At 38.7% G+C, this 14,713-nt stretch overlaps 1 protein-coding gene across 3 annotated transcripts in view; it reads left to right on the top strand.

The window, feature by feature from the left end:
- Window positions 1-14,713, top strand: part of LOC128025575 (formin-2) — a 123,833-nt gene that overhangs the window by 21,354 nt on the left and 87,766 nt on the right. For 2 of the 3 annotated variants that reach the window (XM_052612050.1, XM_052612049.1), the window contains 10 exons: window positions 709-800; window positions 918-1,047; window positions 1,193-1,339; window positions 1,434-1,493; window positions 1,589-1,709; window positions 4,262-4,354; window positions 5,316-5,367; window positions 5,562-5,711; window positions 12,408-12,489; window positions 12,958-13,723. In XM_052612050.1, the coding sequence (XP_052468010.1) occupies window positions 709-800; window positions 918-1,047; window positions 1,193-1,339; window positions 1,434-1,493; window positions 1,589-1,709; window positions 4,262-4,354; window positions 5,316-5,367; window positions 5,562-5,711; window positions 12,408-12,489; window positions 12,958-12,984 (954 nt within the window). In that variant the 3' untranslated portion in view covers window positions 12,985-13,723. Of the gene's footprint in view, window positions 1-708; window positions 801-917; window positions 1,048-1,192; window positions 1,340-1,433; window positions 1,494-1,588; window positions 1,710-4,261; window positions 4,355-5,315; window positions 5,368-5,561; window positions 5,712-12,407; window positions 12,490-12,957; window positions 13,724-14,713 lie in introns of those variants that run through there. The other variant, XM_052612048.1, reaches the window with a different exon arrangement.

The following is a 14,713-nucleotide window of genomic DNA, read 5'->3' as shown; positions in this document are numbered from 1 at the left end:
TTATATTCACGCCTGAGCCGTACACACACTCTCCTGAATGTGAACGTGTTTGTCTTAGCCTCATTTCTCTCTGCGTCTGAGAGCGAGAGAGATGTTTTCTGTCTTTGATCACCTTCCTGATGTCCTCAGCTGTGCGTCTCGCTGCGTTTGATCTCGGCGGCTGTGTTTATCAAGTTCTGCTCGCAGAGAAACTCTGCTTCTCTTACGCACTTACTGGTTTTATTCAATTTATTACTTCAACTTTGGCTTTGAAATTACCCCAAAAGATCATTTAAAGTCAGAATTATGCTAAATGAGAAAAACATTTGAAAAGAAAAAGTAGCTTTAGGAATAAATATTTTGAAAATAATTATTTTGATTTAACATTGCAATAAAGAATGACCACATTTTTCATTTTAAATGTTTTTTTTTTATATGAAATGCTACTCTAAATATTAAACTACCACAGCCAATAGGTGGCAGCAAATCGTGGCCTAACAAGTGAATCATTGAATCATTCATTCAAACGATTCGTTCAGATAACTGATTCATTCAGAAACTAAGCTGACTGCCTTCATAAGTGAGTCACTGAATCATTCACTCCCTCGATTTAATTCAAAGCACTCTTTCTGTCAGTCTGATCTGTGTTCTGACCCGTGAGTCACTGTTTTATTCTGTATATATAGTCCAGAAGCCTCAGTGTGTTTCAGATGTGTGTTGTGGTTTCAGAGAGCCCAGCATGACGAGCTGGAGAAAATCGAGAAACACGTCAAATCCTCAAAAGACAAAGAAGGAAACAAACCTCTGGACAAACCTGAACAGTGAGGCTAAACACACACACACACACACACACACACACACGATTGAATCGATTGATCTAAACATCCATATGTCACACCTGCTGTTCAACACTTCTAACAGATCTCTGATCCTCACAGGTTCCTCCATCAGCTCTCCCAGATTCCTAATTTCTCCGGACGAGTCTTCTGTATCCTCTTTCAGTCGACCTTCACTGAATGCATCTCGTCTGTTCAGCGCAAACTCCAGATCCTGCAGAGAGTCTGTAAGGTACTTCAGTATATGATTGCAGCGGCAGCAAACCAGTTCATTCTCTGTATCGGTTCATTTGAATCAAATTGGTGAATCAAACCTCACTGTTGCGAATCAGTCAGATACACACATGTAGTCCGGGTTTCTGGTCTCCTCTCTCCAGGCTCTTCAGAGCGGTTCTGGAGTGCTGAAGGTTCTCGGATTAGTTCTGGCCTTCGGGAACTTCATGAACGGAGGGAATCGCACCAGAGGACAGGCGGATGGCTTCACGCTGGACATTCTGCCCAAACTCAAGGATGTCAAGAGCAGCGTAAGACACACACACACACACACACACACACACAGAGTTTAGACGCCATCACACTTCTTGATTCATTGGGTGGGTTTTCTCCTGTGGTTTTCAGGACAACAGTAAGAGTCTGATGTCGTATATCGTCGCTTACTACCTGAGACACTTTGATGAGGTGAGATTAATTATGATGCTCTCATAGAACAGAAGAACATCTTCAGAAAGCCTTGAGTGTCGTCGTGTGTGTGTGTGTGTGTGTGTGTGTTTCAGGACGCCGGCAGGGAGACGTGTGTGTTTCCTCTCCCAGAACCTCACGATCTGTTTCAGGCTTCTCAGATGAAGTTTGAAGACCTGACTAAAGATCTGCTGCGACTCCGGAAAGATCTGAGAGGTGAGAAGACACCGAGATGAGATCTCCAGACATCAGCATGACTCGGTTTCACTTGTACATGTTTTGTGCTGAACGCCTCCAGAGTTCATGATCGATCGCTGATTTCTCTCTGATTTCATTTCTTCAGAGCTGACGATCAAATGCATGTAATAAACATCGATGTAAACCGTATTATCTCTATGAAGTTGGACACACATTGTATTGTACTGTGATTTGACTAGAGATCAGAGTATGACAGAATCATGTAATTACCCAGAACACCCTGCAAACACCAGTGTTAAAGGGAAATCAGACTGGTTTATTGCTGGATGAGTCTGGTGTTTTCTGCGTGGTGAACCCGGCCGGTCTGATGGCTTCTGCCCAGACGGTTTCCCCTGAACATAATTGGACTAATTGCTGCATGTTTCAGCAGAGAATGAGAGAAGGAAGTGTGTTTTCCCCTCGCTCTCTTTAATCTCTGAGGTTCACAGGTGAACGTGTTTGATTCGTCTAATCCGGAGTGAATCCACACGTTCTGCTGAACCGCTTGAGACCGGTTCACACAGTTCTCACGCGTCCGAACGGTTTCATGATCGGATCCGCTCCAGACAGACCTCAGCTGGGTTTACACTGCTTACAGATAATGGTGTGTGTGTGGGGAACATAATGCCTCAAAATAATTTATTTGCTAAAACAAAAATACAGTAAAAACAGTAAAATAGTGAAATATTATTCTACTGTAAATCATCTGTTTTCTGTGTGAATCTGTGTTAAAGTGTAATTTATTTCTGTGATGCTCCGCTGTATTTTCAGCATCATTCCTCCAGTCTTCAGTGTCACATGAGGAATGAGGCCCAGTGTCAGGGTGTCCGCGGGGTTTTAAAAAGTATTAAAAAGTGATAAATCAAAATGGTCAAATTTAAGGCCATTAAAAGTGTTAAATGTGGTCTCAGAGGTATTATTTTTTTCCAAATTAGGTATTATTTTTTCCAGACTATCAGGTGTCTTATTCTGATTGAAATTCTATCTGCGTTCGTGTTAGTTCGTTTATATGGGCTTTAGCATATCTGGGCACATAATCAAAGATCTTCCGTCTCCGTCTCACTGTATGTTTGATGCTGACGTCATATTCAGTGGTCGTTCGGCATCATCTCAGAACACTTCGCGCTCAACAGAAGTGGCTGGCTTACGTTTTATTTTAGACTTGCTTCAAGGCATATCTTCAACGACTGGACAACCATCGTCGTCTTCATGGACAAATGCAAGTTTTCTAATAGCTGGGTTAACGACCGGTAGTACCGAGGTCCCGTTCAAACCCGGTTCTTGACGCATACAGCGCTATGATTTCCGCGAAGCAGAAAACGAGTAGGCCTACGGAATCTCAAAATCCAGTCATGAAAATGAAACTTACATTTTAATATGGACAGTCATGGAATTTGTGAAAGCATAAATTAATCAAATCAAATCTCCATATGGACCAGTATCTGTAAATGTTAAGCCGCAAAAGTTGTTTGAAATATGAATCCGTGTTCTGCGCGTCTCTGTGTGAATTAATGAATGGCAGAGACGTGCAGGTTTATTTACTACATAGACTGAAGCGCATGACGCTTGCATTAATTTCAGCATCTGTTGTCTTCTCCTGTCAAAATAATGGAGTTCATTTAGAATTATTCATATTCATTTTCGAAAAAGCAGAAGACATACCGGTTTCTCCGGTAGTGGGCGGAGCTAATGCGCAAATAGAAATTTCAAAATGACAAATATGCATTCATTAGGCCTAAAAGAAAATTTTTACATAAGGGCATTGTGCTAGAAATATTACTATTATTTAGTAAAACGTATGTGATACTGCTACCACTGTTGCAAAAAAATAAAAAAACTTTATTTAAAAAAAAAAAAAAATCTCAATATTTCTCCCATGTTTTAATTTTAATAGCAAATCCCCTTTATTTACCAAACATTAAATGTGTTTAAATTTGATAAATTAAAAGACAAATTAAATTTGGGTGAAACTTGTTTACTGTTTTTCATAATTATATAACTTGTAGAAAAACTTTAAACACAATTCTAAATAAGTATAAAGAATGGCATTGGTTTTATTTTTAGTGCTAAAAAGTTATTTTTTTTTATTAGCAAATTTTTGTGTTTTGCTTTGGTACCGAAATTGGTACCGAGAACCGTGGATTTTCACTGGTATCGGTACCGAATACTGAAATATTGGTACCGTGACAACACTAACAGGCAGGCTTATTGTTCGGTCTATCCATTTTCTCCATTGCACATTTTATGGTATTTGTTTTATTTTTATTTACTAAGTGAAATAAATGTGCAATATGCTGTCAACATCAGTCTCTAAATCTATTATTTTTTGTATGTTATATATGTCAAAATCTGTGTAAATAATAGAAAGGTCGCTGATTAACACTTGCAATTCAGTGTCGTGATGGTTTTAAAAAATATTCTGAAGGTAGTGAAAAAGGTATTAAAAAGTAGTAAATTTAACTTAAGGATTGCTGTATATACCCTGAGTGTGTGTCGGATTATTTTGTGAATGTAAATGTTGTATTTCCCAGCATGCACTGCGGAGGTGGAGAAGGTGTGCTCGGTCTCGACTGAAGAGCATCTGCAGCCGTTTAAAGACAGGATGGAGGTGTTTGTGATTGAAGGTGAGTGAGTCTGATGATGCAGTGAACGTGGGAATGATGGGATTTTCCTTCAGTGTGTGACTGGTGTCAATTAAACGAGAGGATTCCTGGGATTCCTGAGAATCGGCTTCATTCGCCTGCGTTTCTGCTGCCGCGGGTGAACATCACAGGCCTGACTGCTATTAGCAGAAGCGTCGTGACCTCTAGAGCCGCGAGCATGAGATTCTGTTGACCTCAGAGCAGCATTAATCAGAGTCTCTGACCCCCGGACCAGAGGTCCACACACACACACACACACGTCTGTCAGGAGAACGGTCTGTGTGTGTGTGTGTGTGTGTGTGTGGATTTGTGGTTTTTCATGGTGTCGAACCCTTAACTACTACCGGCCTCAATTTGTCAAAGAGCACCTTGAGTCATGACCCCTGCTGACCCCTGCACTTCTGAGGAAGTCTCTCTCTCTCTCTCTCTCTCTCTCTCTTCTCTCGCTCTCAAATGTATACTGATGTAGCTATTTTATGCAATAATTTTATAATTACTTTATAAAATATTAAAAAAATATATTAATAGAAATAACAAATCTGCAATTTTTATTGGTTGTTATTTAAAATATTTTGATTGATTTTAAAAATTCAGAATTTGAAAGTGACATGCATTTATTGATATACTTTTTTATTTAATATTAGTCTACATACACATTATAGATTTATAATCTTAATGTTACTTATACAGTATAACGTATTTTTTCTTATTATTAACTTTGAAAAGCATCACAGTCTGTTAAAAAACAAAAGGGGGATATTGTATTAAAACTGTATTAATTTTGCAGCATTAACATTTATTTCTTTTTTCACTTTTCTGAAGCTGCTTTGAATCCGTCTCTACTGTATTTTAGAAATAAAGTCGACTTATTTTTACTGCAAACTCACATGGAGATGTTTCATGTAATTAAAGATTCACAACTTTTTTTATTTCTTTTTTACAGCAAAAACGGAGCTGGAAAGTCAAGAGAAGCAGCTTAGTGAAACCCACAAAATGTAAGGCATCATTATTTGTATGCGGTGTGTGCATCCTGTGTTTCTGGAAGTGTAAACACACATACTGTTGTAAAGGCAGTGATGGTTCTCTGTGAGAGTGATGCTGTGCTCAGTTATGTGTTTCCTCTGGTCTTCACGTGTGTGTGATCTCCTGCGTCCCGCTGCTCTGTGTTCATGATCTGTTCGTGTGGCAGGTTCCTGGAGCTCTGCGTCTTCTTCTCGGTGAAGGCCAAGAGCGGAGAGAAAGAGGTTTCTCCCAACACCTTCTTCACCGTCTGGCACGAGTTCTCCACAGACTTTAAAGACACTTGGAAGAAGGAGAACAAGATCATTCTGCAGGAGAGGTACATCAACACACAGTGGTTCAAACTCAAACACAAGATGAACTAGTGTACAAGCATGCAGTTCTGAGTTGAATGGCTTATGGCAGAATTAGGATATTTGAATGCAGTTTCAAAATCAGCAGGTCACTTGCTTCATTAATCTGTTGAATTAATAAATCAGCCATTCACTTCTTCTGATGACACCCTTTGATTTTAGTTTCATGTGTAAAGTGTCTTTTTCATACTTCTGTCTTTTATATTTATCTCGTTTTGATCCAGATACTTAGAATTTTCTAAAAAAAAATGTTTTTAGTAAGGAAACAAAACTTTGCAAATTGCTTTAAGACCCTCAAAATACATATCGGAGTTTATGCAAGTAAAATGAATATTTTTTTTACATAAATTTTGACTGTTTTTGAGCAATCATGAGTTATAAATTCAGATGAATTTAATTAAATTCAAATAAATTGCATATAGTGATGCATTCAAATAAGATTTCTCATCAATATTGAATATATATATATATCATGTTATTACTGCATATATTACTATATTACTGCTATATTATATATTACTGCACTAATTGAGGAATTGCTGATCAGATAAAATATGCTTTTAGTTAAAAAAAGTTAATACTGTACAATAATGATTCTTCAGATCCAAATGAACCCAGAATGTGGAAGTAGTGTGGAAGCAGATTTTGATTTGTGTGTTATTATCCTGGCCTCACTGGATCCAGAAACACTCGGCTCTTTCTCCTGCGGCGTTCTGAAGCTTCGCTCTCAGTGTTGTGTGAAAACATCGATGGCTCTCCGTGTGTTTGGCTCCTGCCTGCTGCGTGATTTAATGCAGCTTTAACACAGATACCTGAGCGCTGGACACAGGTGCATCATGGGACGGCTGCGTTCTGCTCTCAGATCTGCTTCAGATGCTCTGTCAGATAATATATGTGTTACAGATCCAGTGAGTGATGAGCTAAGCTTTGTTCTGACACCGAGAAGTGCACACAACTGCATTCCTGCAATTAGACGCTCCCACACGCCAGTGAATCTCCCGGAGTAGTGTGTGTGTGTGTGAGGGGGTGTGTGTGTGAGAGAGAGAGAGTGTGTGTGTGTGAGGGGGTGTGTGTGTGTGAGAGAGGGAGTTAGAGAGAGAGAGAGAGTGTGTGTGTGAGGGGGGGGTGTGTATGTGTGAGAGGGAGAGAGTGTGTGAGGGTGTGTGTGCGTGAGGGTGTGTGTGTGTGTGAGAGAGGGAGTTAGAGAGAGAGAGAGAGTGTGTGTGTGAGGGGGGTGTGTGTATGTGTGAGAGGGAGAGAGTGTGTGAGGGTGTGTGTGCGTGAGGGTGTGTGTGTGTGTGAGAGAGGGAGTTAGAGAGAGAGAGAGAGTGTGTGTGTGAGGGGGGTGTGTGTATGTGTGAGAGGGAGAGAGTGTGTGAGGGTGTGTGTGCGTGAGGGTGTGTGTGTGTGTGTGAGAGAGGGAGTTAGAGAGAGAGAGAGAGAGTGTGTGTGAGAGAGAGAGTGTGTGAGGGTGTGTGTGAGAGAGAAAGTGTGAGTGTGTGCTTGTGTTTGAAAGAAAGAGAAAGAGAGAGAGAGAGTGTGTGTGTGTGTGTGAGAGAGAGAGAGTGTGTGTGTGTGTGTGTGTTTGAAAGAAAGAGAAAGAGAGTGTGTGTGTGTGTGTGTGTGTGTGTGTGTTTGAAAGAAAGAGAGAGAGAGAGTGTGTGTGTGTAAGAGAGACAGAGAGTGTGTGTGTGTGTGTGTGTGTGAGAGAGACAGAGAGAGTGTGTGTGTGAGAGAGAGACAGATAGAGTGTGTGTGTGAAAGAGAGAGTGAATGTGTGTGAGAATGCGTGTGAGAGAGTGTGCGTGTGTGAGAGAGCGAGAGGGTGTGTGTGTGTGTGTGTGTGTGTTGATAAAAGATTGAATGCTAAACATTCATAAATCAAGACACGCTTACCGAAGATTTCAAACAGGAGGAGATATAAAGTCTTGTTTTCTGAGAAACTGATCAAAATGAAGTGAGTTTATGATTAAAACATGAACAAATATCTGCTGAGGGGCTTACAAAAAAAAACTGAATTCAAAAAGAAATCGTGTTTATTTTTCGTTTTAATATACATTTAGCATTTCTAGTAAATGTATGTTGTTGAGTGTAAGAGTGTTTAAATATAATCTCTGTAAGACGAAGGTACTGTAGAGACTGATGTTGGTCTGGAGCGAGCGAGAGCAGTGTGCCGTCTGAATCTTTCTCGAACTCTCCCATAACCTGTGCCATGTGTTTAATATTAGATTATATCGGCCACATTAAGATTCCCTCTCAAAGCGAGAGTGCGTCAAATCAACCCTGTCTGTATGTTTAACCCCGCTAATGAAAAGAGTACCGGCGCGGCCGCGTTAGCTTCCAGTGCTGCGATGCTGCGTCGCGATAACACAGTCAACAAATACAAATGATCCCCTTCAGCCCATCACTGGAGACGCTTTTACATAATTCATGAGGACGAGCCTCAGCGGGCCGCGTATCTCTGCATCTCTCCCGAAACACCGCGCTCGGATCGGGTTTCTTCTGAAGCGCTGCTCGCCTCTCAGATACAGATTACAGCCTTTTAGTTTTGTTGGTCTGACCCTTCGGGTGCCCGCACCAAATTATATTTCCTTTGCCCTCCGCATGTGGGAACGGCACACGGATGATGCTGATTTCTGCTCCCTAATTTGTAAGCAATATCAGGCAATTCACATCCATCAGGTGCGGCTCTGGCTTCTGGAGCGCGAGACGCTGATTTAGAAAGCAGAAGAACACTTAAAACACTGCCTATGTGGGCGACTTGCTGTGTTTTAGAAGAGTATCGGTTGTGTTCTTTTAAATGACTCGGAAATCTGAAAAAATTGCTTTTTAGCCCTGATTTTTGACATTTATATATTTTTTCAATATTAATGAGAAATCTTTGATTATTTGATTGTATGAAATTTATAAGAACGTCATCTGAGAATTATCAGCATGAACCCCAGTGGAATTAATGGAATTCCTTTAAATTCATAACTCACAATTGATCCAAAACGGTCAAAATTTTGTGTTGATCAACACAATTCAGTCCCAAAAGTGTGAGAGATGCGAAGAAAAGGCAATGCATTTTACAAAAGTGTTTTGACACTAAATTAGCTTCATAGATAAGTATTTTTGACCGCTAATGGGGCTCCACACAAACCCGGGTCAAAAATGACCCGAACACGAAAATGGTAAATCTATTGAGAAATAATTGTATAAAATATGGAAAAAACTACTGTTTATAACTTCTAGTGGCTCTGAATATTCCTAGTTTGTACTGTATACAGTGAAGCGCTGGAGATGCTCATAAACGAGACTCGTCTCGCACCTGCAGCTCTTACACACAGAACTCTTTATCTGCGGCTCGAGCGCTGCTAGACTCGTCTCTCGCCGTGGCATCTGATAGATGAGTTCCCAGAGACGGACGCGCTTTCCTCTGACATGCGCTGAACCCGTAATCAGACGATCTGCCGCTAAAGTGTTTGCCTTTCTCCTCCAGTGGCACCTAAAAGCCCAAAGAAGCGTCTCTCCCTGCGGCTCGGCCCCAATTTGTCATGAATGCTTGTCGTCTGTTGGCGGGGACAGAAGTCTCCATCTGGAGCCAAGAGAGACAGATCCGTCTGACGCTGAGCACTTTGTTTTCTGTCCGGCTTTGAGCGTGACCCGGCTCCTCTCACACATGTATTTGTGTCTTTAACCCCGTCTGGGTTTGAGAGCCGAAGCCGTCTCACGCTGGAGAGGAGCTGCTGTGAGACTCGTGAGAGCAGACACTGGAACCCAGAACAACGACTTGAGACACGTTTTAAAAGCTGAACTTCTGTTGGGTTGAGTTTCGTCTGTCTTTGAGTTCCTTTTTCTTTCTTTCAAATTTGTATTTTTATTTTTTTTTTTTTTTGGGGGGTTCTGTTTGATTTGTTTACATTTAAAAAAAAAAAAAAATCTTTGTTTTCTTTTTTTCTTTATATTTTTCGTTGCTCTTTTTTATTTCATTTTATTTTTTGTTTGATTTTATTTTTTCTCTTTGTGTTCGGTTTTCTTTATTTTATTTTTTTTGTTTTAAATCTTTATTTTTCTTTTTTTTGTTAATTTTGTTTTAATGCACAACGCTACCAAAAGTTTTTTTTCTTTTAATTCCATTGTTTCCTTTTTTGTTTTTAATATATTTTCTTTATTGTTTTTGTTCTTTTTCTTTTTTACCTTTTTAATTTTCTCTCTTTTTTTTATATTTGTCTTTTTGTTTAATTTTTTTCATGCATGAGACACAAGTGTCCGTCTAGCTCATGTTTATACAGAAAAACAATGGAGAAGCAGCTCAATGGAAGGGAAAAACTCAGTAGAAAAAGAAATACTGTTGACATTTTAAGTCTCTTTCTCAGTGCTGATTATAGGTGGTTTTATAGGGTCCAGTTAAAAACCCTGTTTGTAATAAAAGACATGATATTAGAGCATGAAGTCAGTCAGCGTCTCAAACACCTCTGACGCTTTCACTAGAATGGAAAACTGTTCTGCTGACGGATCCAGCTCGTAAAAGAACATCAGTGTCTCGTCTGCAGCCTCCACTCATTTACCCCTCTCTCTCTCTCTCTTTGATACTGTGTTGTTCTCTCCATCACGAGCGGTTGAGTGTGAAGCAGATCGTGACCCGCGCCGCAGTAACACCATATTTGGGAGTGAAAGCAGCACTCTGATCTGGATCCTCTTCCTCTTCCTCCTCGTCCCATCGGCTCTGGCTCAGACACACGGGATGTTTTTCCTCTCTGCTGTTTAAAGTTGCTGCTACTGATGTGTAGGAGGAACATCTCCCTGCCCATAATTCTACTTCCTGTAAACATGTCAGGCGCTCAGAAGGCCGGAGCAGCCAAATACATCACGACACGCGTCTGTTTGCTCTGCTCTTCTGTAGCAGTGGACGGGTGATTGAGTTACAGCTCTTGTATCCATCATGTTTTATGAGCTTTAGCTCTCAAGGTCATTGCTTCAGCTGCGTTTCGCCGCTTTTGTGTCATTTCTGATCTGACTTTGAATATGAAAAATATATATATATGAATGCGTCACATAATACTGTACATGTGCAAAGAGAAACCAGTCAAGCAGCTGGCTGGGGAACAGTGTAAGATATTATTTAATGCCATTTTTAATTCTCGTAATATTAAGAATTTTTCCTTGACAATTCTTTGCAAGTGCTTTTGTATCGTGTCTGACATGGATTTAGCAGAAACAGATGACGTGGGTTTTCAGTGATATATAACAATTTTGGTTTAATGTTGCAATAATTTAATGCAATATTTACTTTATTCTCATCAGATTGATTATTTCTTATGATTATTATTTATTTTTTATAAAAAACATATTTTTGAAATCATTATTTTTTTAAATACTTTACAAATTATTTTTTTATTTTCAATAATACTATTTTATTCAAGTTTATTTAACAGTTTTTCAAATATTTTTTTATATTGTAAAAAATATTTTCAGGTTTTGTGAATATTTTTTTTTTTTAAACATTTATTTATATATACATTTTATTAAATTATATGCTTACATTTATTTTAAAATAACTTATTATAAATAATATTTTTGATCACTTTAAAATGCAGTTCAGTTCAATTCGGTTTTGTTTGTAAAGCGTTTTTTATTATAAAAATCATTGCAAAGCATCTTTACAGAAAATTAAGTTTCTACAATATTTAGTAATAGCTTATCAGTTGTGACTGTCAGTTTATGTGCAAATGGCAGAAATATACGTACAAATCATTTAAAGCCATTCAAACAGAGCTGGATAATGCATTGACTCCAGAATCACACAGGAGCGTCTGAGGATTCATCTCCGCTCTAAACATGGCCAATTATGGTGTGTGTGTTTGATTCACTGGTTTAAGGTCACAGAGATGAAACTCCTGGCGTTCGTCCACACTCATGACCCGCACATCGTCACAGAGCGTGGCAGATCTTAATAACTTCCGAGCGCTCCGATTAAGCAGTGTAGAGATCTGTCAAGACTAGTTAAAGTTCACGAGGAAGAGCTGTCTCCCATCCGGTTAGATGGACCGCTGAAAATCATAATGTTAATCTTTATCTTCATGTCTTACAGTTGCATTAATCAGATCAGAGCTGGATGATAATGGTTATATTTTGCAGCATTACAGTCAATCAACCCGTTGAGATCTGCTGTATAGTATGTTTCTTTACGCGTTTGTGCTGTATGTGTAGTATGTTTGTATGAGCTACTCGGTCAAACCACTGACGCTGTGTGTGTGTCATTGAACCTGGGGGATTGTGGGTAGCTGGTACAGTTTGTGACAGTGACTTGGATTAGAGCAGTTTTGGGTTTGTGTATCTGAACCCTGCGGGTCACATTCACTTCTTCCCGATGCCAAAAGAACTCGCATCAGACAAACTCGAGAGACACGTCACATTTTAGCTTTTAATGTATTGTTTTTGATTTTATATATTTTGGAGGGAGGGGTGTGAGTTCTTTCAGTTTCTCGAACAAAGTAAAAATGAAATAATTTCAACAAGTTGCCACAGCAAAATTTCAAGTTTTTTTTTTTTCTTTGAAGTAATATTTTTTTATGGTGTTCATAATACAGTCCAAGTTTTTATAATATTATGTATATTGTCTGATTTTGAACTCTGATTTGAACTCTGATCCTCTTTTCTCTTCATGTTGTGTCTCTCAGGCTGAAGGCGGCGGAGGAGTGTTTTCGGCAGGTCAAAGAAAAAGCCACATACAGCGTCAAACCCAAACACGCGTCTGGAATCGTAAGTCTGTTTATCCACCGTGCACATGGTTTAAGTGCAGCTTTACAGAAATATCATACACATGCAATGTCAAATAATTAGTGTAACTATGGAAGCATGTTTCTGCCACTGAATAAATTTTTTTGACTTTTTATCACAAAATTCAAAATTATTTTATCGCAGTTATAAGCTTATATATTACAATTGATTTTATAATGCATCTATGAGTTTATATCATGCAGTTGTGCATTTAAACTTGCAATTTACCTTTATTTGTGTAGCACTTTATACAATACTGGTTTTCAAAGCAGCTTTAAAGTTTCTCATTAATGCAAAACGATAGCAGAAAAGCAACGTTCCCAGTATTGAGCCTTGAGGCACTCCATACTTGTGACAGGTGAAATTGAGATCTGAATGAGTTGAAAGCTGTGTGAGATTCTGCTGGACAGTTCAGCATGTGACTTAATGAGCGTCTTTATTTCTTCTCAGAAAGCAAAGCTGGGCATGAAGATCTGAGGCGGGTGTGGACTGACGGACGGACGCTCTCGTGCCGTTTCATCTGTAAATCGCTCTCGCAGCAGCTTCAGTGTTATCTGCCATCTGCCGTACCACACAGGAAGTGATCCGCCGTCTAAATGTGATGTCACATTCTGTGTTCAGACGGATGAACATATCAGACGTTTGCTCCACCGTACATACTGGAGGACTGAAGCAATATCATCAAAAAAGGTTGTTTTATTTTTAACAGATCTGAAAAGGATAGAGAATCAGGATTTCCGATGCATTTTCATTGTAAGCACCGGAATCATATGACGCTTTTAAACCAACACTAGTTAGTGCAGTTTAGTCCTGTAGTCTTCAGCTGAGTGAACATGTTCAAAGCACACTCCAGTCCTACAGGACCTGAAAGAGACACTCCAGTATGTACAGTATGAATCAGATCAGACAGCGGCGAACGATCAGGAATCTACTCAGTGTTTTTGTGAAATTATGCAAGATTGTTTTCTGGTTTTGCTGCATCCACACATTCACTCACTCACCCACTCACTTGATGTATTTAAGAGGATGTTTTTTAAATTAATATAAATAATATTAACATCTTTATGTAACATTAGTTTGTTTTTAGCATGTGCGTGTCGGAGGTGTGGATGGATGTCTGCGCTCCATGTGCAATAACTGTTTGTATCTGAACGTTTTGAGAAGAGTGTAATTTATGTAAAATAAAGGGATTAATAAATTCAGACATTTTAATTTATTTCACACGATTGGCGATTTACTTACAAATTTCCCAAGGGAATCTTATTTTATCTTGTGGATCTTGAGTTACGCGTCTCAAACAAGCATTTTGGTTCATTTTGTTGGTTATTATTCAGACACTATTAAGAGTTCAGGACTTTTAGCTCAGTTTTTTACCATGTTAAAGAGACATTCACACCAAAAACTTCAAAGAATAGGATTAACAAAAAGGCAAACAGATATAGCATTGTCATGGTCTGTTCTTCTGCTTTAATTAACTTATCCCATAAATAATTCACTGGAATCCATAAGAATCACCCCAAATCCTCATCTACGCGTCTCGTTCCCGGTTTGTTTTTGATCTTTGTGGATCTTTTCTCCCTTTTTCCACTTCTGCTCCCAGACTTTACTTAAGGTTTCAAAGCAGGGAAATAGTTTGTCAAAATGAGGGATAGTCCTTTTAAATGTAAATCACTCTTCTAGATAATGGAAATAATGCACGTAGGAAAAAGGCTGATATTAGCGTCCACACCAAAGGACAGTAACATTGTTTATTTATAAGCACACACTTAAATTACTATTTGCAAAATCACTTTTAAAATCTATTGCTATATTACCCAAGTCTGTTTCAGTGACAAAAAAAATCTCACAATTCTAAATTTATGTCCAAGTTTATATCTCACAGTTATCTTAATTCTGAGAAAACTTCATTTGCACACAAGAAACTCAATTGCGAGACAACTTATAATTCAGAGAAAAAGTCTGAATTGCGAGATAAAAACTGAGAATTCTTAATATTACTTGCAATTCTGAATTTGCTTTGCTTAACTTTCTCTAAAAAAATGTTTTTACATCTTACAATTGTCTTTGATTCTGCAATTAAATAAAAAATGCAACTGCTTTTTTTTTTTTTACAGAAAATTCTGAATTTTCTCAAGTGCATGTTTAAATTTTTCAATTATGCGCTTTTTCAATTCTGTGTGGTATTATCTCAAAATTGAGATGTAAT

Source organism: Carassius gibelio, chromosome A12, assembly GCF_023724105.1.
Source record: "Carassius gibelio isolate Cgi1373 ecotype wild population from Czech Republic chromosome A12, carGib1.2-hapl.c, whole genome shotgun sequence".
Classification (NCBI taxonomy): domain Eukaryota; kingdom Metazoa; phylum Chordata; class Actinopteri; order Cypriniformes; family Cyprinidae; genus Carassius; species Carassius gibelio.
The sequence above is the reverse complement of the archived record's forward strand: the minus strand, read 5'-3'. Positions and strand labels throughout refer to the sequence as shown.